This window comes from Numida meleagris, chromosome 2 (genome assembly GCF_002078875.1).
Source record: "Numida meleagris isolate 19003 breed g44 Domestic line chromosome 2, NumMel1.0, whole genome shotgun sequence".
In the NCBI taxonomy this organism is placed as follows: domain Eukaryota; kingdom Metazoa; phylum Chordata; class Aves; order Galliformes; family Numididae; genus Numida; species Numida meleagris.
In genome coordinates, this window is record NC_034410.1 from 64077323 (window position 1) to 64105067 (window position 27745).

Here is a 27745-nt window from a genome sequence, read left to right on the forward strand (position 1 = left end):
TCTGAAGTTATGTCTTGCTTTATAGATGGAGACCCAGGTGTTCTCAAGTTCTGGAAATGGCTTAGCCATAGCTATAAGAAATGATGTGAAGGATAGTAGGTCAGTTGTATTGAGCTCCTCTCCTTTAGATGTGACAGTGAATGGCAAAAACATAAGTTCTTCCACAGAACAGCAGCCAGGGTATGGGCTGAACATGAACCATTAGTATGCCCAGGCCAATGACATCCTAGCTTGTATCGGAAATAGTGTAGCCAGCAGGACTAGGGAGGTGATCGTCTCTCTGTTCTTGGCACTGGTGAGGCTGCATCTCAGGTACTGTGTTCAGTTTTGAGCCCCTTGCTACAAGAAGGACATTGAGCGTGTCCAGAAGAGGGTGATAAAAGCTGGTGAGGGGTGTGGAGCACAAGTCCTCTCAGGAGGATTGTTCAGTCTGGAGAAGAGGAGACTCAGAGGAGACTATTGCTTCCTAGAACTGCCTGAAAGGAGGTTGTATCGAAGTGAAGGTTGGTCACTTTTCCCAGGTTACTAGCAATAGGATGAGAGGTGGTGGCCTTAAGTTGTGCCAGAAGTTCAATTGGATATTAGGAAAAATTTCTTCTCAAAAAGAGTGGTGAGGTATTGGAACAGACTGCCCAGGGAGGTGGTGGAGTCACTGTCCCTGGAGATGTTCAAGAAAAGGATAGAAACAGAACTGAGGGACATGGTTAGTGGGCATGGTGGTGATGGGTTGATGGGTGGACTTAGATGATCTTAGTGGTCTTTTCCAACCTTTAGGATTCTGTGATTTCACTGTTAGGCAAGGAGGGCTTTGGGGCTGGTTGTTACCATTGAAAAGGGAAGAATAATCCTCATGGTTTGCAAGAGTGGTGATGAACAAGCGAAAAGCAAAAATGTCTGAGAAGGACAGGGTTGGCCATGGGAAGGAGGTGGGTGCCAGGCTGCTTGGAATGCAGCTACTTTGGGAAGGAAGACTGATCTCTGAAGGAGGATGCTTCCCTTTGCTAGCTCTGCAGCTCTACTTGGTGCAGATCTGGCACACTGCCTGCTTGTGTAAGCAAGCAGCACTGCTGCAAACAAGTAGGCAAAACATGTATTATGGGTAGTGTCTCCAAGGAAGCCCATTAGGAGGAGAAATATCTTAATTCTCACATAGCACCAACTTGTGTTCCTTGATTTTCCATGCAGAAGACATCCTCAGTCTGGCTCCTGAGTAAAAAGTTACTATTTTTCAACCTCCATTTCTTTTGTCTTTTGCCTCTATGTATTTATGAGACTTAGGAGGGTCTTCCTCTTTCAAACAGCTATCCCAATTCAAAGGAGACCCTGTGGTCTCTCTCAGAGAGAGTCGATGGCCACTGAAGCATTTCAAGTGCACGCAATGCCAAGATGGGACTTGGGGGAATGTGGCACATAGCAGCTAGCTGAAGAAAATGGGAAGGAAGGGAGTTCAGGATTTGCTTCCTTTGCGGATCCATTATTAAGCCTCACGTCTGTGCCTTTGGATAAGGAGCAGATTTAGCCCTCAGTACCAAGTCCATAACACCATAAATTGCTGTATGGTTGTATTCTAATTCAAGATATGGAAATCTGCTTTGTTGCCAGCATTGTAGATGTACAAAGAAATTATTTATCTATTGCGTTTCCTCCTTTCATTCCAAAGATGTTAAGCCATGTAAGTGTCCTACTGTGTTACATTAACTCTACCACAGAGCTGTCTGTTTGTAGCTCTTACAGCATTTGTTAGCAAGCTTTTCACAGGGAATGTGCTTCAGTCACAGAAAACTTATTTTTTTAGCCGTAGTTTTGCATATTCTGATCCTATATGGGGTACATTAGGCCTTGGGCCTTCATAAGCTTCAGTATATGCCTTGCTACAGGGATCAATATTAATTCAAGCGATGCGTGGGGAAAAGACTCTTCTATTGTCTTGTGAATGTTTTTTAGATGCTTCACACAAAAATCTCCCAGAATGCTTGCACACATCATTAGTTATCTTAGAGCTTTGTCAAAACCAGAGTGACCCATCCCACTTCATCTACATTTCCTTGGAAACTGAGTGCTTCGGTTGCTTCCTTGCCAAGGAGTGCATTGAGGATCATTTGGTGTGTCCCCTGTGGAGAGTGTTCCCCCGGTGGCAAATGTTGTCCCTAGGGCTGCACAGCCAGCTGTGAGCATGCTGGGGAACAAGAGGCTGCCAGCTTCTGGCCTTATTTCACAGCATGGTCTACCTAGTAGTTTCACTTGTAATTTTATTTGTATTTTTTTTTTTATTTTTGAAAACCAACCTAATTTTCTGTTATTCCTACAAAAAGAAAATTGAATTCCACTTTCCAGAAAAAGGGGATAAATTAGTCTTGGTTTGCCAGCACAAAATAGCACTGGTGAGGGCAAGGTGTTGACCATGCTCCAGACAATTTTGCAGCTAGTTGTTTCAGCCTTGTTTATAATCAACAGGATATTTTAGTTCTGTCAGGTTGAGAATGAAATAATGTCTCAAATATTCCCTGTTGCTATCAATTTTTAACCATCCAAACTTCAGAAAACTTGCTTCAGTTGTTGTAGGGCTCAGCTTATGAATCTTTTAATGGTATTGTCAATTAACCAGGTTTTTGGAGAATGATAGCAGTGCATGTTAACTCTGTTACGGTATCAGTTGGTTCCTGAAGAAAATGCAGTTTCCCTTAATTCTGAAGTGTTACAAATCATTTCTGAAATCCATGGGGCAGCTGTGGTTGCCCTACTTGAGACGAAGGTCTTTCACCTAACTCATCAGTGTTCTGCCAAGAAAAAGAAACCCAGATCACATCCTGGTAGAAGAGCATTGCAGGTCCCATTCCTAGCCAAATTCCCCGTCTCATGTCAGAGCAAAAATTAGTTTTGCTGCTTTCTTGAGCTGGAGTAAAGTATTGCTGTGGATTTCTGCAAAGCTGTTCTACCCTGTGCCAGCACCGGCAGCAACTCCTGCGTATTTTGAGAGGCAGTATGTTTTGTGCTAGGATCCTTTGGTGATAAGGGCTGTGTAGCATGAGTGGGATAAACATCAACTAACTGCACGTACTGCAGCCCATAGCCACTTAGTGTTTTAACACCAGGGAAGTAAGAGGCTGAAACAGAGCAACCTTTTTCTCTTCACTGCTTTGGTACAAGGTATAATCAAAAGAAACTCATCCTTTGAGTTGCCTATACGTTATAATCTTCTGTGATTAAGTCTTGTCTGTTGTACGTGGCAATGCTTTTTGTACTACAAATGTCTATTTGGCTATTTCAAAATACAGCGTGTTTTAAGTGGAAGTAGCATGGTCAGTCACAAAGTGGAAACACAGCTGAAGGAAGCATCAGATCTAGGAAAACTTGTTTCATGGACTACAGGTGTACTTTTAATGTAAGAATTTCTGCTTGAAATCCATTCCGTGGCTGAAAATGTTGGTTTGTTGCTGCTGTGATTGTATTCTTTCAACCTAGTACCAATTGTACTCATCGAGAGTGTCCAGAATGATCTTCCGATGATTATTCTGACGCTGGCCATTTGTTTCCCCGTTACCTACTGTCCTATTTCTGTCTTAAATAATAAGTTCAAATTTCTTCGTAGTGACAATTTCCTAATCTTTCCTGAAATAAATTGTGCCTTCTACGAATGTTTCTAGGAGATCTATGAATAATTGACTACCAAGGAAAGGAAAAATCCTTTTAATAGGCAATTGAATCTGATATGATGTATGAAAATTAATTAAGTAGATCTAGAGCTTTAAATCTGCTATAAATAGTTTAGTGTAGGTGTACCATGTTCAGGCATGAAGATGCTCTTAGTAGTACCAATTCCAGACATTTTTATTCATTTTCTGTACGTCTCTAAATAACATTCATCTATTTTTCCTAATGGTTAAGTTTAGAGTTGATGTGTTGCATTTCTGTGTTTGAATACATTGACACGCTGAAATTGTTACATTATTCATGTTTAGCTGAGGGAGAGGATCCAAAATCAAATCCATTTTATTTTACTTTCTTTTTTTCTTCTTTTTTTCTATCTCTTTCTTTTTTTTTTTCACTCCTCAACATCTGTTTCCTCTTTGTTATGCTTATGCAGGCATTTGCTACAATGGAAAAATCTTTGTATCTTTTAGGAAGGGCATGCAATGATTGTTGAAATGAAAAATATTTTACAGCTCTTGCTTTTATAGTTTTGTACGTAGCTACTGATGAGCCAGTAATAAATCAGTGCAAGCCTTGCACGCCCACGCTTTTCCTTCTTTGCACAGAACTTGGATATTTTTTGCTGCTTGCTCTCCTTTGTGTGGTGAACTGCCTGGGGAGTTTTCCTGTTCCGAAGGAGGATTTTGAAATGAAGTTACTGCCACGCTTCAGATCTTAATCTCCACCACTGTTTGCAGATGATTCTCCAGCAGCCAGCTGGGTCAATATTAAAACCATGCTGCGCTGCCGAAAACCCCGCAGCCATGTCTGTATCAGCATTTCCAATTTCTCGTATCTGGAGTTCAGAAATTGGCTGTAAATCGAGTTTCCTGCGGAGGAGAAAGGGCAAAAGCGGCAGCGCTCACCCGGTTTCTCACCCAGCTGGCCGTGCTGTGCCCATAGGGCTGAACCAGCCACAGGTATGGGGGACACCTGCAGGAAAAGCAGCCCCAGGCACAGGGGGGAAGTGGTAGGTTTGTGTTGGTGCTCACTGCCAAGCTGCGCTGCTTTTGATGAGCTGTGTAGGGCTGGGAACCAATTACACTGTTATCTTGGTATCTATGCTGCAGGCGCTTTTTTTTTTCTTAATAAACAATTTGCCTTTTTTAGTTTCTGTGCTGCTTATGTTTGTCTTCTCCTTTTAGGAACTTGCACATTGCTTTTTGTCACTTATTGCTGTGGTAATAAATACATTAATGTGGTTAGGCTTGTACCTGGGTGATTGTTTTTTTTTTTTTCCTGCGTGGTTCCCAATCCCTCCCTTGATTCCCATCCTCCAAAAGAAAAAAATTGCACCACAGTACAGTTGCTTTTGCTTTGATCATTGTGGCTATGCAGAAGAGTTGCTGATGACAGCAGAATAGTGGTGACAGTGGCACTCTGTAGCTAGCTCAGCAGTTCCCAGGCTTGTACACTCTCAACTTTCCCCATCTCCGTTTCCGTTTCGAAGGTGGCCTCCCTCTTAGAAGGGTTTATTTTAATCAAATGCACGTGGGTGCCTGGCTGTGTTATTTATAGGTCTGCAGTGCCAGATGCAAAGTGATCTGAGACAGCTTCTGAATAGGTTAGAGGAAAGTCCAACTCAAGGTGAGGGCTATTCCCACTGTTTAACTCCATGCAGGCAAAGGCACAGGGATGTGCTGTCTGTGTTTGGGAGTGAGGCTCACTCATGATAGGTCGTGGAACTTGTGCAGGTTGTTTGTGTGTTTACAGGCTATGTACTATCACGCGGTGAATACTGGAATATAGAATCATAGTGTCATTTGAGTTGGAAGGGACCCCTAAAGGCCACCTAGCCCAATTCCCCTGCAGTGAACAGCAACACCCACAGCTCCATCAGGTTGCTCAGAGCACCATCCAGCCTGACCTTGAGTGTCTCCAGGGTCGGGGCATCCACCACCTCTCTGGGCAACCTGTTCCAGTGCCTCACCACCCTCACTGTAAAAAACTTTTTCCTTATAACCAGCCTAAACCTACCCTCTTTTAGTTCACTGTGTATGACTTCCAGAGTTACAGATGCTAATGCTTGTCTCTAGTTCTGGTGAGAGGTATAGCTATATGGGTGTTGGAAGATGTGAGGTAGACCTTGCATCCTGTCTCCTCTTCTGCTGCTGTCTCTTGCTGGCATTGGGACACAGTGGCCATTGTCATTACTCTTTCTGGTGACAACTGCTGGTCAGGCTTTCCTTTCTCAGTTATGGTCTTATCCACTGCCTGCTGTAAGGCAGCAAAGCAACATTAAATAACCTGCCCATGGGGTCTTTCATTTCTTGCTGCTCTGGGTTCAGAGCTGTGTGGGTTCTCCCACACAGCTGTGCTGCAACCACGTATAAGGTTCAGTTTGGGGGAACATGGGCTGACCTCCAGCTCCAGCCAAGGAGCGCGGATGGGCTGTCCACACAGACCCTGTGCATTAGGACTAGGGTGAGCCCTACAGGGTGCAGTGATGTGAGCAGACAACCAGAGCTGCACCAGGGCAGCTGTGGAGCAGAACAAATGCCGTGGCCATGCATTCAGCTCTGCTCAGTGCAGGAAAAGCTCCTTGCTCTGAGAGCTGGAGGACCCTCAACCACCCCTTGTGTATCTAATGTAGCCAGATGTTTAATTTAGCAGATCCACTTCCTAAGTTTATTTATACAATAAAAATGAAAAATATGTTGCGGGCAGCTGGGCACTTGACATCAGCTCACATTAAAGCAGAAGAAATTTCAAGATGAGAAGCCTGTGGTGCTGGTTCTTTACTTACAAATATTACCTCTATACCCAGACTGATGAATGCCTTTTTCTGCATTAAAGTGAGATCTGTGCTTCTTTCGCGGGCAAATTCTGAACTGTTCAGGCATGACTGTACACAGATGCAGATATCCCCAGCAAAATAAAAGCTCATTATGACAAATATAATTTTACAGGCTAAAGAAATTAATGGTGCATTTTACTGGCTCGTGGATGTGTAGAGGAGTCATGATGCCAGTGGTTTTGTGAATGCAGCACGTACCCCGAGTGGAGATTTTTCCACTGAAATGTGATTGCAGGGGTTGGGATTTTTGTTGTTTAAGGACAGTGCAGCATCACATAACCCTCTGAAAGCCAATTCCCTTTCAGTCTGTCAGGCTGTGTGCTGCAGAGCAGATGTCTGGCACCTCACTCGCCTGGGACTCAGGGTGTTTTGTCATCTAGCATTTATGAACACCAGGCATTTCCTCTCCTTTGGACGAAGGTAGTTTTATTTAGAAAAGAGCTCGCTTTCATCTATTTTTGCTCTAGGTAGAAATGGAATTCCTTTTTCCATATGGAACATCTGGTGAAACTGTAAATGTGAGGAAGTGACTGAAGAAGCGGTTCAAGTGAAATGTTGCATATTGCATGATTTTGTAGAACGCGTGTATTATCGTGGCTTAACTATACAGGAAAATCCCTTAAAATAAGGAAACAGTGGCAGTAATAGAAGCCTCTGTTCTTAGAAACCTGAGTTTAAAATTGCTTTGTGAAAAACAGACGCCTGGAAGAGAGGCCAGCAGTCCTGCAGGATGTCTGCAAGTGGCATGCAAGCAAGCAGGGAAGTCTAAAGTGACTTCTGCTCACTTTGCCCTTCCCTGCAGCCTCATGTGGGAACTGTCTCAGCTGATCACTGCTAGGAAGCATGGACAGCTCAAAGAGCTACGGCCACCTCTGTCTGTGCTTGTCATGTGGAACTTGTGGGCCTTGTGTCTTTGGACATGTCTGCTTTTTCTCATGTTGACCAGCGAGCTCAAAGGTAATGAGGCAAGGTAGGTTGTGATAGTCTTCACCACATGTAATGTAAGCCATTTAATTTTACCACCACCTATTCTGATCCTCAGATCTCATGGTTAGGAAGTTCTTCTAACCCCTCCACCAGAGCTCAGGATGGCAAAAAGCCCTTCCTTCTGAGACTGCACTTTGAATAGTGACAACTGAAAAGGAAAATAGTGGAACTGTTTTTCTTCCTGTAGGCCATAAATAGCATAGTGTGCCTATAGAAGCTTTGTGTTTTGCAACTTTAAATTGTATTTTAGTTTATTGTTTAGGACCTGTAGTTCTGAACAGTTCCGCTCTTTTTTTTTTATGACTCTTTTGTTACTCCTCCTTGTTTACTTGCTTATTTTTGCCCTTGGCTCAGAATTCAAGATGTGTCCCAATTATAAAGCCCTCTGAGCTTTATCCTTCATTGTGCAAGCTTTGGAGTTCAGCTTAACAAAAACAACTGTTCTTTGGCGGCACTCTCCGCATGTCTGTCATAACTGAAGGGTTTACAGTACTTCCAAATGTCTTTAGTTTTTTCCTTTAAATTTTGATTAGAAACATCACTCAGCAGGACAGAACAGCAGTTCACATTTTCCCTGCTTCTATAAACATATATAAACAGAAGTGAACATTAATTTTAATTTTTCAGATAACATCTACACTTATTTTAAGTAAGAACAGATCTTATAGATTTAGCTATTCTTTGCAGGCATGCAGGCCAGAATGACTTTTCGATGTAGTTCATTTGTGAGTATCTTCACTGAGAGGATGGTGACGCACTGGCAAGGGTCACCCAGAGAAGCTGTGGATACCCCATCCCTGGAGGTGTTCAACGCCAGGTTGGATGGAGCCAGGAGCTGCCTGATCTAGTGCTTAATTTAGTGGTTGGCAATCCTGTCCGTGGGATGGGGGGTTGGAACTTGATGAAGTTTGAGGTCCCTTCCAACCCAAGCCGTTCTATGATCTTGGTAAAATCAGGATGTTAAGTACGGGGTGGTTTTCTTAATTGGACTCTGCAGCTTAAAAGTTGCATTGGAATCTTTTTGCCAGTGGGTCCAAGGCCACCTCTGAGGAGGGGCTGGTGTCCCACCACAGCGTGGGGCCACCGAGGAGCCCTTACGGACAGGGAGCGGCAGGGCCATCCAAAAAGCAACCTTTTTTTCTCTCATCACTCAGTCTCAGAGATGGATATACCTGTCTAGTTTACCATGTTCCTTTAAGTGGCTTGAGTATGGTTGCAGAGCAAAGGTTTGCAGTTTTCAGTCTGAACTGAAAACTGAGCTCAGCTCTCATACTTCTCCAGTTCAGACTTTTCTTTCCTATCTCCCCACTGGCAAGAAGATCAAAAGGAAAAGTTGGAAACTGTGACTTAACTGTTGCTCTTGTGTTAAGCAACAGAGTGATTTGTTCATAGCTTAGTGTGGGAAGATATATGGAAAACTGCAGAACAGGCAACTAGCCCACGAGAAAGGGCTCATATTAGCTTGGAAACACGAGTAAACTGCCTCTAGCTTCTGCTGGAAGAAGCTTGTTTGTGAGAAACTGCTTTGTAGCTGTAACTAGGTATCCTTGCTTATCCTGATATGTAATGTTTTATTGTCTCCTGCTGTTATGTATATAGCCATGGTGCTAAGGGGTACGTGGACATGTTGCCGGCCACCACCAGTATCTGCAGGGGGAATCCCAGGGCAGACACTCTACCGGCTGACTGCCCCCAGTAATGAGGACTTGGTGGAGGCTATACCGGCTGGCTACCCCCAGTAACATGAGTGCCTCTCTGTTAAATGTTAATTCTTGTGAATGGTCACTTGCCTCCATGTACTTTCTTCGACATCAGTAAACCTTATGCAGAAGTGCTAATGCTTTTGCGTTACAGAAGGAAACCTAATATGATGAGCTGAGAACAATATAGTTCCACTGTTTCCCTTCCCCACCCCCCACCTTCCCATCTTTCTTTCTCCCTGTCCCCTTCTCTACTGCAGCAGAAGGGGGGCAAATGTGGGAGGTTTTCTTCACATACCTGAAACTGCTCCCTGAGCAGGGGACATCTAACACCACATGCTGTGCAGTGCCAGCACTGCCTGCAAAGGACGCACCACGTCAAAATTGTGCTGTTGACTATAAGCAATACAGATATTGCTGTACAAATGATAATATGGTTATAACAGAGATGTTGCTTGCTATTTGCATTTGCCTTCAAAGCAAATGCATGTCAAGCAGCAGAACTTAGTAGAGACACAACCTCCCTCAAATCCCATGACCTTACTGCTGCATAGTTGCATCCAGGCAGGTGAGATCTATGCCAGATCTCCTCACATTGCCTCTGCCCGTAACTCGTACCTTGCTTCTGACTTTGTACCATCACAGGCAGTGAAACACCATTCAGTCATACCCACTGTGTGAAATGCTTAAGTCATGTAAAGAAACGCTTGGGAGTTGGTAAGGAAAGGTTAAATATTAACCTCCGAAGGGCAGAGGGATGCGTGTATGTATCTTCACAATTTTAGCTGCAGTTGTGATGCGTAGGAAGTTTGCTAACATTGTCATCAGAGCAAATGAAATCCACTTCTATGAAGTGCAGCTGGATTCTTTCCAAGGAGCTTAGTTTCTTTTAAATGTTGTGTTATTAATTAGTTCAGCAATTTGTGCTGGTTTTGTTTGGAACAAATGAGCAAGTGTTGCCATCTCTTAAACTCCGCTGTGAGTGACAGAGTTGAATGAAAGAGGTTTTTCACTGCTGAAAGCCAGCGTCCTCTGCAGGCTCTTCTTCTGCAAAAGGACATCTCTGGTAATCTCTGTGAAAGGGGGATATGAGGAAATGTGAGCTTTCTCATTTCCAGTTATTACAAATGAATAGGGAGCAGTGATGTTTTGCCACCTGTTCAGCAGAAATATTCAGCTTTTACCACAGTTTTGTCAGGTTATATTGGTATTTTCCCCTCCTAGGACTAGTCTGCTTGGATTTAACCTACAATGTTGAACTAACTCAGAGATTCTACCTTTGGAAAACTTAAAATCCAAGCGGATGTTTTTATATGGACTGGTTGGTATTGTGTGGGCATACTAGCAGAGCGATTTACCTGGACATCATAATGCAAATGACTCTTGTACTGTTCTTCATCCTCAAGTCAGTCACTCTAAGGAATTCCACTTCCTCAGTTGCCGTGTGGGTGTTTTCATTCTGTGACCCTGTCTTTGCCTTCCCCTGATCTATGTCAGTTTTCATGCTGAATCTCAGATAGAGCACCATTAAGGGGAAAGTCACTTGATATTCTGTTCAGCACTTCCTTCTCCAGCAGGTGGGCACCCTAATGAACACACCTGAAGTGCAACAGCTTATCGGTTCCAGATCCCTGAGTTCCTCTTTCACGGTGTTTGCAAGACATCTATCCAGAGTGTCCAGTGTAAATCTTTAAAAACAAGGACACCCTGAGGGCGCAGTGTGTGACAGCCTCTCACGAATGTGCTTACGAAATGCTTTTGGCTGAACTGCCAGCCTGCTTGACAGTTATGCATACATATATGTGTCTCTATATACACGTATATGCATGTGTTTACAGCAATGTACGAAAGTTTAAAAACCAGTCACCCAAATATTTGCTTAGACTTTGTGTGTAAAAACATTTGGGTGATTTGTTGTTAAGTTTATACAAGCTAAAGGAGCAAGGTGCTTGCTGCCCTGCTGTCTTGGGGAGAAACGTTTAGTAAGCCCCAAACAAGATATTTGGCTGCTTGTTTGGGTTTGTTTGTGCTCACCTTTTCGGGGATTGTCATCTGTCTGAAGGCTGTGAACTGAGATTTAGAAATAGCTGCTGCTGGAATATTATTTGCCAGTTGGTTAGTTAAGAAATGGCCATGCACATTGGCAGCTATTGACTTTCTTCTCCTTTTTTAATTTAAGCGACTACAATGTTGTTTAAATTCTCCAACAAATACAGGCGCAGAATCCTCTCATCTGAAGCATAAAAAAAATAGAGATTCTTTGATGCTTCTTGCACTGAGGTTTTTGTTCCAGCTGCTTTTTTTCATTCCCATCAAAAAGATGCCAGTCATGATTTAGAACCTGCCAGGACAAGAGGGGCCAGCTGGCGTGAACAGCAGAGGTGTTAGGTTTGCAAAATAGTCATGTGGTCAGCTGCATGCTTCCTTTAGGGCAAGCCAACTTTCTGGAACAAGGAAGAATGCAACAATTCTAGGCTATTTTACTCTGGAGCAAAAATGAAAACAAATCCTGATGTGGTTTTGGAAAGTTTGGGGTGAGGGCAGGAGGTTATTGGGCTGGCTCATTTCTCCTATGGGGAGGAGTCAGGAAATGCTGAGCCTTGTGCTTTGGCTGGATTTTGGACAAGAGGTGTTGCCATCTTGGCTGGTGCTGTATGACTCTGCACATTGCAGGGCTCTTACTGGCAGAAATTGGGTATTGAGGCTGGAGGGCACTTTGCCTAGCGGCAGCTGTAAACACTACACTGATGCCTGGACACAAAATGAACACGTGGTGTGGTTTGGGCGAGAGAGAAACCCATTCAAATTAGATATTTATCTCCAAGCTCAGCCTTATAGCTCCAGGTGCTTGCCCTGACCAGATGTGGGGAGTGCCACCATGTGCCCAGTGAGATGCAGCTGGGCTATCCATCACAGTCAGCTTTCTCACCTCAGGTTACGTGTCTGCATGTGGCTGGTTGGATAGTTAAACATGTTCATTAGGTGGAAATGGTGGGATAGTGTGTGTTTCAAAGAAAACGACCCAGCGATGGGTAGAAAAGTACTTTTCAAGGAGCATCGATGTCCTTTCCTAGATATATTTTAGAATAACTTTTGTCTTGTGCTGTAGGAGGAAAATAATCCCATTTCTCTTATTTGAAGTTTAGTCTGTTACAGCTCTCTTGGCTTGACAAGAGATTGAATTTCTCCAGAGAGGAAATTAGATTTTTCCTTTTCTTCCACTCCATCTCTGTCATTTGTTTACATGAATTGGCTGATTGCGATGTGTGCGATAACCTTTCCTTCCACATGCCGCTTTATTTGCTGTTCCTTAATAAACTGTATTTACACACAGTGCTTCCTTAGCTGCTTCTGGTGACAACCAAAATGATCAAGAAAAAGCACTGTGTCTAAACTGAGCCAGGAGTGCATGCAGGCTTAACCTGTGCTGAATTAGAAGCACACTGATTGAGGCAAGGAGAAGATTGAGCTCCTGAGTAGGGCGTGCGGTGCTTACAAGTTTGAGTCTGTAACCGCCTGTAAATTTGGAAATATATGCAGGTATTTGCTGGATTTTATTCATGTATTTATTTTCCCCCGGCAGCCAGCTGCAAACTTAAAGGCTTGTAGGGGAGTTATTAATAGTCTTTGCTGTAATAGTATCTGGTAGTCTAGCCATGGGCTGGCACGGGGGCCGTGTTCCTCTAGGAGACTCCAGCAGAACGATCTGCTCCCAGCTGAGGGCAAATCCCACAGAGTCTTGAAGGAAGAAACCCCTGGGGTTCGAGAGAGCTTGGTGGGAATTGGGAAATATGGAGCAGTAGGATGGGGTCACCTCTCAGCAGTCCCTCAGGATCACCAGGTGCTGGAGCATACCATGCAGAGGGAGCTTTATAATGCTACAGTCACTGCTGATTTCAGGTGTCCTGCATTTTACACCTAATACTATGCTGCCTGAGCTTTCCTCTGCTCAGCTTATAATGAGGGCTTTGTTGCAACACTGACTGTTTTCCTCCCTTTTGGGGTAAGGGTTGCATCTTGAGAGCCCTTGGAGTGGGGAACTAAGACTATTGGGTATATAGTAATATGCTGAAAACTGCCAAAAGCTAATTTTTTTTTCTGCAGCATTTTTTAAATATAATATGAAACTGTGAAAATGAATCTATAGTCAGACCGTCTCCTCAAGGATTTTTTTTCAGCGGGAATGCTATTACCAAGGCTTCAAGTGCTTTGCCCTGGCCATTTTCTCTAAGGGATTATCCTATATAATTACAGCCTTGGCAGCTCATAGACAGAAACTGGGAGGGGAGAGAAAACTGCAAAGGCACAGAAAGCAGTTAGCTTGTGGTTTGTAATGTACCTAGTGTATGGACTGCGTTGAGAGAATTGCTTTGTGTTTTGGGACCAGAGATGGGTGAGTGAATGCTAAAGAGTTGTTCAGGCAGTGTGACTTAACCTCTTTTCCCTCTTGATGCATTATTTGCAAATGACTTACTACTTTTTCTTCTATTTTTTTTTCTTTTTAAAATGAATTCATCCTAGTGCAAATATCCTATGAGGATAAATGTCAGCCTTTGAGGACAAATGAGGGTGTTTCTGGAATCTGAAGCAAGGGGTCTGTTAGCAGTGCACAAGGGCAAGACCAAGCAAGAAAGGCTGGGGTATGGCCCTTAGTCCCTTCCCAGCCCACTCAGTGGGGTCTGAAGGAGGTGAGCTAAGCAGTTTTGGGGCCATGCCTTGTGGCTGCACAAGCTAATGTCAGCCCAGTGTTAATGTAGTCCTTCCTCCGTGGTTTCCTGTCTGCGTGTCTGTCTCCTCTGCAGAGTCTCCCATGAGCTCCCTCCTCTCACCTGAGCCATGACCTGAGCTGCCAGCCCCCCGGCCTTGTAAACCTCGCCAGCCACGTAGGGCCATGTGGTGCAGTGCTGCCCTTTTCTGTAAATCTGAGCCTTTTTGGTGAGCTGTTGGGAAGGCAATTAATTTTGGTGTGGAACAGCCTAGAGCCCTGTCGCCTTTAGCTAGCTGTATCTAGGTTTCCAAAAATGATTTTAAAAAAGAAGTGAAAACTTCTGGGACTAATGGCTCTCAGCACATGCTCCGAAGACAAATGCAGGCCTCAGATGTGCCATACCTCATCTGCTTATGGCATCACACCAGAAACATTTTCTGCTCTGCTCCAGAAGCTCTTCCAGCCACACTGGTTTCCAGATTAAAAGACATAAACAGCATGCATTGGTCCTCTCAGGTTCTTGAGGGGGAAAAGCCTCGCGACAGGTGAGGGAGGTGATTGTCCCTCTCTACTCCACACTCGTGAGGCCCCACCTGCAGTTCTGGGGCCGTCAGCACAGGAAAGATGTGGAGCTGTTGGAACAGGTCCAGAGGAAGGCCACGAGGATGATCAGAGGGCTGGAGCAGCTCTCCGGTGAAGATAGGCTGAGGGAATTGGGCTTGTTCAGCCTGGAGAAGAGGAGGTTCTGAGGAGACCTCACTGCTGTCTTCCAGTACCTAAAGGAATCTTAAAAACTGAAGGGAGATAGACTTCTTACATGGTAGTGATAGGACAAAGGTGAACAGTTTTAAGCTAAAAGAATAGAGGTTTAAGTTAGGTATTAGGAGGAAATTCTTTACTCAGAATGTGGTGAGGTGCTGGCACAGGCTGCCCAGAGAAGCTGTGGGTGCACCATCCCTGGAGGTGTTCAAGGCCAGGTTGGATGGGGCCCTGGGCAGCCTGAGCTGGTGGGTGGCTGCCCTGCCCACAGCAGGCGATTCAGAACAGATCAGTCTTTAAGATCCCTTCCAACCCAAGCCAGTCTATGATTCTATGATCTAGAAGACTTAAAACATCCTAGGAGTGCATGTTGCTCTGTTAGCGACCAAGCAGGGCCTTTGCTGTAATGCTGGAGGGTAGAGCAAGAGGGTCAGCGTGTGAATCAGCAGTGGAGTTCTGAGTGCTCTGAAATCTGTCCTCATACTTAGTATACCAAAAAATGTTCACTTGAATGTCCTTTTCTTGAGCTTGTCCTTTGTCACTGGGAGCAGCCAGCATTGGTGCTGTGGTTCTTATTCCCTTGGTTAATATTTGAAAAAATTTCCCATGGGATTTCTAAACAATACAGTGAGAGACCTTTACAGAAAGACAAAGGGATTTGATTTTTTTTTTCCCATTGTCTCTGGGTGGGTTGATTTTGCACAGGCACACTCATTCTCTCGTGAATTTCTTTCATGCACACTTTTGCATCCCTGCGCTCACAGTCACCAGTACATGTTGTGTCCATGTGGTCTGTGTAACACAGAGGATGCAAGGCAGTGGCTGCTGAGCCCTCATCACATCCCTGAGGCTGTTCTTGGCAGACGGCAACAACCCAGTTTGAGTCTTTCATACTCTTGAGGCATTGATGTTTACAATTTTTTGCTTCATTGTTTCCTCTCATCCCTCATAACTCTCAGACAGACTTAATGAATTTAATTTCTCTGTTCTTTTTTCCCTGTTGGTCGTGATAATTTATGAGCGTGGTCATGTTCTTCACATCTTCTTGATACTTCTAGGTTTGTCCTTTCTCCTTTCTTTACTTGGGTGAAGTGGCAGAAGGGCTGTGATTGGCATGATGGATGTGTGCCAGTCCTGTGCTCTGCCTACTTGTAGTGCCTGCTCATTTACACCTCTCACACACTTTCACTATGGTTTTGTTCATCACTAGTCTTAATGCTTGTCCTGCAGGTTACTGCGTGAGGCTGACTGTAGCAACGTGTCTGGCCCTGGTGCTGTTCCCTCAGTTCCAGGGCACATCTCTGTGCATCCTGTGTGGTTAGCCACAGCGTTACACTGAGCACAGCAAGCAGCCACCAGAAATGGTTGATGCCCTTGTCGGGTGGGGCATGGTTCACATTGTCCCTCTGTGTGGCAGGTTTGCAGACTGTAAGGCTAGTGTTCCTTGATTTGGTCATTTCCCTCATGGTATGGCACACAGATAGAGTCCCAGAACAGACTTCCGCTTTTCACTTCTGTGTCTCCTGCCAGAGCTTGCTTGGGCTATGCGCTGAGGCTCATGGTGTGTGTCTCACGTTCATGGTGCATGCAGGGTCCACGCCTGCATTGCATGTGTGGTGAGGTAATTGCCTTTGGGAGCAGTACTACAGGGCAAACAAGCAAAATCTTTTCAGTGGCCTCCCTCCTTGCCCACGCAACGTTTTCCACTGGTGCATAATATGTATAGCTCCATGTGCAGCAGTCATTCATTGTATAGAACGGAAATCACTCTCCAGTGATACTGGTGGTCGTTTCCATGGTTTGTGTGTATGTCAAGGGTTTGCTTGACTCTCTATGCTCTGAAAGATACTTGAGGTGAAAACATTTTTCTGAAGGGGAGAGCTGGTGTATTCTCACTGGGTTTGCCAGAGAGCTGATCTCTGTCTCACAGTGATTTCACATGAGTTGGTAATGTCTCATGTGAACTGGGTGGAACACATCGCGGCGCTGGTGAGAGCGTCAGGAAGCCCTCACTAGTCCTGCATAGAGGTGCTGCAGTGGCTTTACTGACAGGGCTGGAAAAAGCCTGACTGCTAAATGCTTGCTAAAAACAGCAGCGCTGAATATTTTATTGTATCGAATCGAAGGCAGAGGTTGTAGAAAGTCAGCAGACTGTCCTGATACGTAGAACATTTCAACAGAGAAGTGATATTTCATATAAGCGGAGCACTTGCTGATAACGCTTGAAGGTCACGCTCACCCAACTACAGCAAGGACTCTTTTTTTTCCCCTATCCAGCTCTTCCAGAGGAAAAGGCAAAAATTGATGGTATGCCTGTGATTATCCAAAAAAGAAAACAGATACCAGACTGCCCCTGGAGTGATTTCCGTTCTATACAATGAATGACTGCTGCACATGGAGTTATGTGTGTTATGTGCCAGTGACTCCAAACCGCGCAACTTTATTATTTTGATGCCTCTTCCTGACTTCATGAAAAAGTTGTTCTTGTCTCAGTTAATTTTTGTTATACTAACCCAAGCAATGCGATCAAAATGCCAAAGTCTCACCTATCTAATGCAGACTTCCTGTTTCTATAGCAACAGAAGTCATCCTTGCACTTAGTGGAGGCATACTAGAGCATGAGTAACTGCGACTTCAGGGTGTAGGAAAACAAATAGAAACAATTCTGCTTGAAGATTAGGAAAATAAAATGGAAGTGACCTCTTTGCACAATTAAAAAAAATCACCGAGGCTTGGGATACTTCATTAGTAAGATTGAAGCTGTATTAATGTCATAAGAAGTCCTGTGTTTTAATCTCATTTCCTTAATTAAAATGTAAAAGCCTTTTATAGCAAGTGAGAGTCTTTGAGGGCTTTTTCCCCCTCTTCGTTTTCCAAAGCTGCTGTGTTTGTGGTTAAGCTAATGAAAATTCAGGCTGCCTCACAACAGATGCATTTCCCTTTCATGTTGGCAAAAAAGCATCAGTGGTTTTTGCCACTGGCCGAAAGAAAAGGAAACAAACAGTGTGTGGTGGCTAATCCTATATTTGATCTGCGGGTGGCCAGTTCCCAGTCAGCGAGTTCAGATCTGTGTTACAGCGATAAGTGCTGAACAAGCTACGGGTGAGAGAATGAATGAATGAGCAGCTGTCTCCTCTTCCTATTGTCTTATGGCTTTTCAATTACGATTTTAACAACCATTAAATCATAATTTAAAATAACTATAGGAAACATCCCAAGGAAAAACACCAGCGCTGACAGCAACACATCATGAGTGTTTACGAGCTTGTGCTTCTGTCTCAGCATACTGATAAGTACGGCACAACAGTAGTGGCATGTTTATTGTGCTTGGTTATTAATCTGTAGAAGTGAATGTAGGCAAATAAGAAATATGAAATAGGGGGTTCTATTGTATTCCTACTAGTGAAAACATTATTTATGTTTGGATATATTTGAAAAAGGCAGTCCGATTTTAATGTTATTTCTTCTGGGTATTAAAAAAGAAAAAGCCGCCTTTCTGATAAATTCATCTTATTTTCTAAACATTGAAATAAAAGTAACTAGAGTTCAGGATTTAAGGAAGCTTTTAATCTACTGGCATCACTTGTCACAGGGCAGTTGAAACAACCGATGCTAGCAGTGATGGTGGTAATTTGCCCTACAACAAAAGGAAGGATGGGGGACGGGATGAGGCAGATACCAGGCTGTCTTGTTCGAAAGTTGATCAAAACTGGTTATTATGAAAACAAAAACCAAACCCAGAAACAATCCACTCAGCAAAATCTGGCTTGAAACCAGCTGAGTCGCAGCATGTTCAGCTGTGAGAAGCTGGCATCCCATAGGAGCTGGGATGCTGCTGAGAGCTGTGCTCTTCTGCCTCCAGCAGACTTATTGGGAAGGTGCCTGGTGTCTTTGAGAATTGCAAAAAGGCTCTACATGAAATCTATGCATCATCTTTTATCCTCTGATCTCCTTAAGTATATATAGAGAGTATTTTTTTTTTGGAGAGGGAGGCATAGGCTGACAGTCATGGATGCAGCAGGTCTGCAGGAGATGCAGTATGTGCATGGATGTTGCAATGTTAACACCACAGCCAGCTGCTAATGAGCTTCCCTATTGAGGCTATTTGAAGCCCAAGTAAATGAGGAAATGGGATTTACGGGATCGTGCCTAATTCTGGCCGAAGGTCTCGATGCTAAGTCCATGGAATTTCAGTGGGGAGGTGCTCCTGTGGGGGGTCTAATGTGTTGCATATGCTCTGTGTTTCAGGGATAGAGCTCTGCCCTCCTGCGCACCGGTTCATGATCACCATGGTGGCAAGCTTCATTGAAATGGCGGGGCAGTTCCTGATGCCGGGGCTGGCTGCTCTCTGCAGGGACTGGCAGGTCCTCCAGGCCGTCATCATCTGCCCCTTCCTGCTGATGCTGCTTTACTGGGTGTAAGTATTTCTTCCCCCTCTGGTCAAAGGCAGCACAAGTTCCTAACGCTGGACTTGAGAGGTGGCTGGAAGTAAGAGCGCTTCTCCATACACATAAATCATTCCCTTGTTCTTACACTCACTTTGTGCGAAGTTTTCAGTGTGAAGTAAGAAGTAATGTTACAGCTTGCTGTAGTAGCCATAAGTTTTCCATGCTGACGTGCCGGGATTCAGGAGATGAATATTCGGTTGGGCAGAAAGTTGTACTTGGTAATTTCTCTGGCTGTCGCTTCCACTTTAAAGGTGCAAAAGGATGTGTCCCAGCCTAACTGCTTCAACTTGTGGCTGCACAGCTCAGTTTTCTCCTTTAACCTGCACTGTGGTCTGGGCAGTCGCTGTTCATTCCTTTGGCCTCGGTTAGCCCATCTGGGTTAAAAATAACACACCTCCGCTCGTGAGTAGCACGACTGGGCCCTGTGTGTGCATGAGGTGCTCTGAGCCTCCCTGCTAGGTTTTGCCCAAATTACCACGTGCCAGGCTGACAGCCAGGCAGCCAGCCTGCGATGGGCAGCAGGTCACTTCTCCATCCTGGCTCCTTCCACTCTTCACTGCCAGCCCTGCAGGCTGCGCTTTGGCAAAGAATCCAGGCCTGGTACTGCCTGTCCTGGAGAAGTGGGGGGCTCTGTCCACACCAGGACTTCATAAACCTCCCAAAAACACGTCTTTTTGCTTCCATCTTAAGAGTGACGCACAGTGGTGGCATAACATAGCGGAGGCTTGCAAGGGTTGTACAAAACCATAACAGTGAGAATAGGGTAGATAATTAGTTTTAAAGTAATGCTGGCTAGATTTAAATATTTAGTTGCTGTAGACTGAAAAAGGACCATGTTGATAGTTCTAGTGCCTAACAAGTTGCAACATGTAAGAACTTGTTATGATATGTAACAATTAAGTTCTGTATTTTTTCTGTACTTGGGTTAAGATAGAGTTCTCATCCATTCATCACCATAACCCCTTAAGTAGAAATTTCTTTGCCTATCTCTGAGTTCGCATAGGTAGACATACTGCAGCTTATGTTGAGGGCAAAAAGCAGCACACAGGAGAAAGCTGTAAGTCTTTCATAAGATAATGGCTTCTTTTCCCCTCCTGATTTCCAATATATAGTAAGTATCTTGCAGGTAATACCTCGATGGTGAATAGCCTAGAATGTTCTTGCTATGTACAATACTGTTCTCCCAAGCCTGTCATGTGATCTACACATTCAAACAGAAAACACTTGTAGGTCTACTCCCAAGCCTCCTGCGGGGATCCCACCAGCTGAAGGGTGTTATATCCACCACTGGATAGAATCCAGTACAACGCTTGCTGATACCTGTGTACTAGCAGAATGAAGATGTCTAATGAACACGGTAGACAGATGGGCAGCAGTAAGCCCCAGCAGTCTTCTGGACTTAACAAGCTCTCCACGTGGCTGAGGCAGTCTCCTGCATTTCTTCTGCGAATTCATCAGGGGCCTCTTTGCAAGGGAACATAGTAATAGCAAATGCTAGAACTTTTTTCCAAATCTAAAAGAGCTTTGCGGTGTTTTGGCTGGGCAGGACAGGCAGAGAACACAAATGAATCCTGCTTAGATGATATGTGATACGACACACAGGTGTAATAGGCAAAGTAGAGTTTGCAAAGTAGCAGAGTTTGCATCGCCTGGGTTTTTTGCATTTGCTGAAATGGACTCTGGTTAGGACAGCTGTTCAGTTATACGGTGGTATGTATAAATACATATAAATACACTCACATGCATGTATACTTTATCTAGGATGAAGTTCTTGCTGAGGGTGAGGTCCAAATTGCACCAGCCTTGAAAGGTAGTACCCTAACAGTGCCATTGAAGCTCCACTGCTTAGAAGAGCTGGGGCAGCATTTGCACCAAGGGTCGGTGCTTTGTGGAGGAAATATGAGGTTTATTGTATATTTGAAGTTAAAAGAAGCTGATAAATTCGTTCTTAGTTAGGTCTTTTGGAAAATGAGTGAAAATGAGGCCAAAGCAAGAGGAAAAAAAATGTGTCAATTCTGAAAGTGTCTGTATTGATGGAAGTGTAGGGCTTTTTGTGTTGGTGGTGGTGGTTGGTGGGTTTTTTGGATGTTTTTCTTTTTAGATCTATGTATTTATTTTGTGTTGCTTTTTTTTAAAATGAAAATAAAATGAACTTAGCTGAAAAACAAATAGGGAAGAATTAAAATGGAGATTCAAGTGAATATCCGTGCTTGAGGGAAACAAGCAGATGAAAAATAAACTCTTATTTTATGACTGTATGTGCATTTATGTGTACCCTTGTAAGGCAACTTAATTAACATAACGTTGTCTTTACTGGGAGAAGCTTTTATAGCAGCAACTGAATGTTGTCTGGAGGATGCACCATACTCACCTGTATAAAAAAATGTATTAAAATCTGCGTGTGAGGAAGAAGATTTTTTACCTGTTTAAAAATTAAAAAATTCTGTTCCATTACAATCCTGGAAAGTAATTTTTCACTTTTCTATCTCCATCTTTACAAGAGAATTCAAATCACTTCTGTCAGATGTTTTCCTTCTGTAGCCTGAATTATCCTGTGTAACTGTGCAGCTCATCTATTCCCTGCCTGGCAGCAAATGTCTCTTGCACACAGTGCTTCCTCCTCTCCCTCTTCTTTCACAATGGTATTAATAGGCAGAACTCTAATATGTTATAAAATTCTAATATGTCCTATCTCAAGGTGATAGGATGGTTCCTGTATCATTTGTGAATCAGTGTAAAAGTGAATGTATAAATACTTCAATGAGCAGCTAACTGCTATACTTTTCCTCTGGCAGAATCTGGGGAGTGGCCCTAACGTGTTTTCCATCTCTGAAGTATTTTCCCAGAGTCCCTCCGGTGGCTGATGGCTACGCAGCAGTTTGAGGCATCCAAGGAACTTATCCTGCAGCTCACTCGCAAGAACAGGATGAACACTGAAAGCGACATCAAAGGAGTGGTGCCCGGTGAGTAGAGCAGGCATCCATGAATCTGTCCATTCTGATGAAATTGTTCTCTGAAGTTATTATCCAGAATTAAACAATCTATTTACTGCCTGTAAAAACCATTCTGCTTATGGATTAATTTTGTTTTTCTTGAAAAACTGCTCTAAACTCACACACCGTATTTAAAATTACTCAGCCTGATGAACAGTCCTAGTAATGACAATTTCATCTGGCAGTGCCACATGCTTTTAGGAACATCTTTTGAATAATTTTACCAAGGCTGCAGTGTGTCAGCTTGGTGTGCCTCTGGAAACTTTTGTGAGGAAGCTTCTGGCTGTGGTCTTGCCCATCACACAGAGATGGATGAAGTGGCAGTGCCCAAGACACAATTTCTAAAAGATGAGCCCCACGGCAGAACTAAATCACTTCATATTTCACTCTAAAATTTTGCTTCTGTGCCGTCCGAGCAGTGCTGTCCTAGGGGGCTGCTGGTCCTACAGCCTTGTGCACATAGATACACATTTTACAGTGTCCCTTGCAGTCTGTATCAGACCACCTACTCATCAAAGAACTGTGGAAATGTTTTGGATTGTTTTTTTTACTGTTTCATACTCTACCTACCCTGACCCCAGGAGCTGCAGGGGTACATCACCTGCACGCCTGTTCAGGAGCGATGCTTTCTATATTTTGCTGATAACTCATTGTCGAGGGTCTCTGGAGTAGCTCAGGTCAGTTTGGATCTGTACAACAGTTTGGTAGTCATACCAAGGCCAGTGCTGTGATTTCTGTTGTAGTTGGCTTAGCAGACCTGTGTTAATTATCTTGCTTGCACATAAATTGCATGCCCCGGGTTTCCTGGATCTCCATCACACACAACATGGCTCTGCAATGTAAACGACATTTTCCTGGTAAAGTTCTGAAAAGCTCAGGGGTGTGGAGCAGCCCCTGATGTTGTGATCTCCATCCCTGTCTCTGTTCTGCAGATCTTCCGCAGGGTATGTAAAGAAACTTGGAGAAAATGTGCTTCAGAGGCAATGAAACATCTCATAATTAGACTTGGAGATTTCCAACCGAGTCTAAATTTGGCCTTTCTCAGCTAGTTAGCTTCTTGAGTTTGCAGACAAAATAAAGTGCATTTTTAGGGGAAAATAGTTACTTGGGTTTTCTATAAGAAAAATTATAAAGCTGCAATCCGGTGCTAGAGGGATTTATTTAAGCTATTCCTAGTTATATTGTTGGTGGAGGAGTGCTAAGTATCAAAACGGTTTTATGACTGTTACTTGTGACTGATTACTTTTTCCAGCTGTTTCATGGTAGAGGCACACTCCTGTTAAAGGAGGGACTCCCCTTCATGTGCAAAACAGTGTTACTCTACATCTTAGTGGTATGGACTCTGCCTGCAAATACATTTAGATATCGTAGTTGTGAGTACATTACCTTTTGCACACCTTCTAAAGTAATACAGAACAGGCTCAGTTTTGCTACTTTGCTGATGCTGGATTTTTTTTTCTTTGGATTAAGGTGGGTTTTTATCTGTATTTCTTTCTTCTTGACTTTGTCTTTTTAAACTCTCTCTGCAGCCCCACATGTTAAGGCTTCCCTAACCTAGCTGTAGAATGATGCTTTATTTTTCTAGAAGTGTTTTGAGGAGAGCAGTACCAAATGGATTAAATGAGCTTAACTAAAGATTTTGGAAGGGCGTTCTCTCTTTGCAGGTGGATGGGGGCACTGATAGTGTGAGTGAGGATGTGAGAAAAGTAGAAATCCTGAGTGAAGAATTTGATCAAACCGCAGTCTGTATGTGTCTGAGTGGATCTGTAAGCAGAAGAAAGCGTATTTCTGCTTTTGTGTGTTGTAATCACAAACACATCATTGCTGTAGCGGAGAATGGTCAAAAAGCCTGTACTTATCTGTGAGAGAGGATGCCATTCAGCCTGATGCTGATAACTGGTGTTTCTGCTTAAATCCATTGCTGTGCTTTCCTTTCTGCATGGAGAGGTTTTTTTTGTGATTTGTTTTATTGTCTGAAATGGCTAGAAACCATTTTGCTTTAGTTCAGGTCCGTTGTGTTGCCATTTATTGTTAGTGATAGTGGGTGTGGATAGGCTGGGTGTGGCTCTGTGCAGCCTGGTCTAGTGGTTAGCAACCCTGCACGCAGCAGGGGGCTTGAAACTAGATGATCATTATGGTCCTTTTCAACCCAGGCCATTCTGTGATTCTGTGACTATGATTTGGAAACAAACTCATGAGCCAAATTCTTGACAAAAGGAAGTGGAATGGCAGATATTGCTCAACTTCAGTGAAGCCAACAATTAATTCTGCATCATGTTGGTAGATTTAGCCTAGATATGAGGAAGAAATTATTTACTGTGAGAGTGGTGAGACACTGGAACAGGTTGCCCAGAGAGGCTGTGGATGCCCCCTCCCTGGAAGCATTCGAAGCCAGGCTGGATGGGGCTTTGAGCAACCTGGTCTAGAGGGAGGTGTCCTTGCTTATAGCAGGGGGGTTGGAAATACATGATCTTAAAGGTCCCTTCCAACCTAAACCATTCTATAGTAGCTTTGTGTGACTGAGTTACTCAGTGTGCTGTCCCATACAGTCTCTTCCAGCTAGAAACTACAGTATAATTCTACTTATCCGTATCAGTCAAGTTAGTTTATCCTGTGTAACAGATCGTTACTGGAGTTATATGTACACATTTTGGCAGCTGATAGCAGTTCTGTAATAGAAAGAATTAGCATTCAAATGGGTAAAGTATTTCTGGGATGGAAGAAAATGCAATTGTGAATTGTGGTCCAAGCAGTGAACGGGTGTACCTTCCCTTCTGAAGAACTGTACTGCTCCCTTTGTTGGAGGAAAGCTTTTACTTCTCCCTTTGGTTATGCTACACATAGTGGAGACCAACCTTCTGCAGCCTCTTTGCACTGTAGGGAGGTGTCCCATGTGTTAGGTGGAAAAAAAAAAAAGAAGCAAAACGTGTTTGTTCTGTTTGAATCAATCCATAAGGTGAGAGCAGTTTGCCAGTGCTCTTCTAGAAAATGCATCTAAACAGAAGAACGAATTGTCTTAATAGTGGTCCTGTTGGTGTTGTGATAACAGCTTCTGTTATCTGGAGACCAACATGGGCAGCTGATGGGTAGTGCTTAGATGGCAAGTTAGTAGGCAAACAAATTAAAGCCACACAAGAGATATGGAGTTGAGAGCACTGTAAATTAACACTAGCCTCATCTTCTCGGTGACCTGAGCGATGTCTCCCCAGGGGTCTATCTTGGGACCGGTACTCTTTGACATCTTTATCAGTGTCATAGATGATGGAATTGAGTGCACCCTTAGCAAGTTTGCTGATGACACCAAGCTGAGCGGTGCAGTTGATACAGCAGAAGCAAAGGATCCCATCCAGAGGGGCCTTGATGAACTTGAAAGGTGGGCCCATGGGAAACTTATGAGGTTCAACAAAGCAGATTGTAAGGTGGTTGCACTTGGGTCAGGTTGATCCCAGATGCGTATACAAACTGGGAGAAGAACTCATTGAGAGTAGCCCTGCTGAGAAGGATTTAGGGGTCCTGGTAGATGAAAAACTTAACTCGAGCCAACAGTGTGCACTTGCAGCCCAGAAGGCCAACAGTATCCTGGGCTGCATCTAAAGAGAGTTGGCCAGCAGGGTGAAGGAGGGGATTGTCCTCCTTTAGTCTGCCCTTGTGAAGCCCCATCTGGAATACTTCATCCAAGTCTGGGGCCCCCAGCACAGGAAAGATGTCGAGCGTTTGGAGTGGGTCTAGTGGAGGGTCATGAAGATGATTGAAGGGCTGGAGCGTCTCTCCTATGAAGACAGGCTGAAGGAGCTGGGCTCGTTCAGTCTGGAGAAGAAAAAGCTGCTATGAGGGGAGATCTCATTATGGCCTTCCAATATTTAATAAGAGATTATAAACACAAGGGAAATCAACTTTTTAAGTGGGTAGATAATGATAGGACAAAGGGGAATGGTTTTAAACTAAAGGAGGGAAATTATATGTCTAAATATGTCAGGGGAAAGTTTTTTTGCTGAGAGAGTGGTGAGGTGCTGGAACAGTCTGCCCATAGAGGTTGTGGATGCCCCATCCCTGGAGATGTTTAAGGCCAGGCTGGATAGGCCCTGGACAGTCTGATCTAGTACTTGATCTAGCGATTGGCAACCTTGCCTGTGGCAAGGGGATTGGAACTTGATTATTGAGGTCCCTTCCAACCCAAGCCATTCTGGGATTCTGTGAGCTGCCCCAACGGTGTAAAGGCAGTGTAGGTTCTGAATTGCAAAACAAATGGAAAGTTGCCGCCTTGGCACAGGCTTTGTTCTGGGGCAATTGGTACACCTTCTGATTTTGGCTATGAACAATTTGCCATCTTGAGAAGATTGGATGGTTTATGTTGTATTTTCTTCATTAACACTCAAGAAAAGTAGATGTACTTGCTAAGTTTCTCTGAAGTCTCAAAATTTTACCAGTTGGCTCTACAGTTCACCTTCTTTTTTTGCAAGGGAAGTTTAAATTCATTGCTGCAACAAAATAACTATATTTATCCCACTGCATTTTGAAATGTAACTTATAAAGCAGGCTTGTTAAGCTTTGTTGAGAAATATTTCAAAACATCGCCAGAATAAAGCCTTCTTCAGTCATGAGCAAAATAAATATTTTGATAATATTAATTTAGTAGAGGTTTTTCACTGCTGATTTCTTCTAAAACTTCCTCATCTCTTCCCTGTTCCCCAGTGGAGCACAAAATAAACAAATTTTTCAGTGCGGCTCTACATTCCCGCTTTACACTGCACTGATGTACTGCATGCCCCTTGAGTATCAAAGAATCATAGAATGGCTTGGGCTGGAAGGGACCTCAAGGATCATCAAGCTCCAACCCCGCTGCCACAGGCAGGGCCACCAACCTCCACATCTAATACTAGACCAGGCTGTCCACAGGGCCAGGGCCCCATCCAACCTGGCCTTGAACACCTCCAGGGATGGGGCATCCACAACCTCTCTGGGCAGCCTGTTCCAGCACCTCACCACTCAAGTGTACTCCATGTTATTTGGGGCACGATAAAACTATCAGAGTATCCAAAGGAGGACTAGGAGGATGATGAAGGGTCTGGAGGGCAAGATGTATGAGGAGTGGCTGAGGTCCCTGGGTTTGTTCACCCCAGAGCAGAGGAGGTGGAGGGGAGGCCTCATGGCAGCTGCAGCTCCTCACGAGGGAAGCTGAGGTGACAGTGACAGGGCCTTAGGGAACAACATGGGGCTGCATCAGAGCAGGGTCAGGTTTGGGTTAGGAAAAGGTTCTGCACCAGAGGGCATTGGGCACAGAACAGGTTGCCCAGGGCAGTGGGCATGGCCCCAAGTGCCAGAGTTCAAGGAGTATTTGGACAATGCTCTCAGACATAGGGTTTGAATTCTGGGTGATCCTGTGTAGTGCCAGGAGTTCAACTTGATTATCCTTGTGGGACCCTTCCAACTCAAGGTATTTAAATTCAGTTATGGAACAGTCCTTTTTAGTGAGGTAAATGCTCCCACTTGAAGAGTGGGAATAAAGAGTGTTTAGGGGTATTGGAAATCCCAAAGTACTAACTGTCCTAAGGTGTGTTGGCCAGGATAGATCACTTGCTGCACACTGGTCTCCGCTGCACTGATACCCAGCCCCTCACTGTGTGTGGATGCTGTTGGGGATGCACAGCTGGGAAAGCCCTGGC

At 44.1% G+C, this 27745-nt stretch overlaps 1 protein-coding gene across 4 annotated transcripts in view; it reads left to right on the plus strand.

Annotated features, from left to right (window-relative positions):
* Window positions 1-27745, plus strand: part of SLC22A23 (solute carrier family 22 member 23) — a 106161-nt gene that overhangs the window by 52515 nt on the left and 25901 nt on the right. For all 4 annotated transcript variants that reach the window (XM_021385392.1, XM_021385394.1, XM_021385395.1 and 1 more), the window contains exons 4-5: window positions 18890-19058; window positions 21925-22052. In XM_021385392.1, coding sequence (XP_021241067.1) covers window positions 18890-19058; window positions 21925-22052 — 297 coding nt within the window. The remainder of the gene's footprint in view (window positions 1-18889; window positions 19059-21924; window positions 22053-27745) is intronic.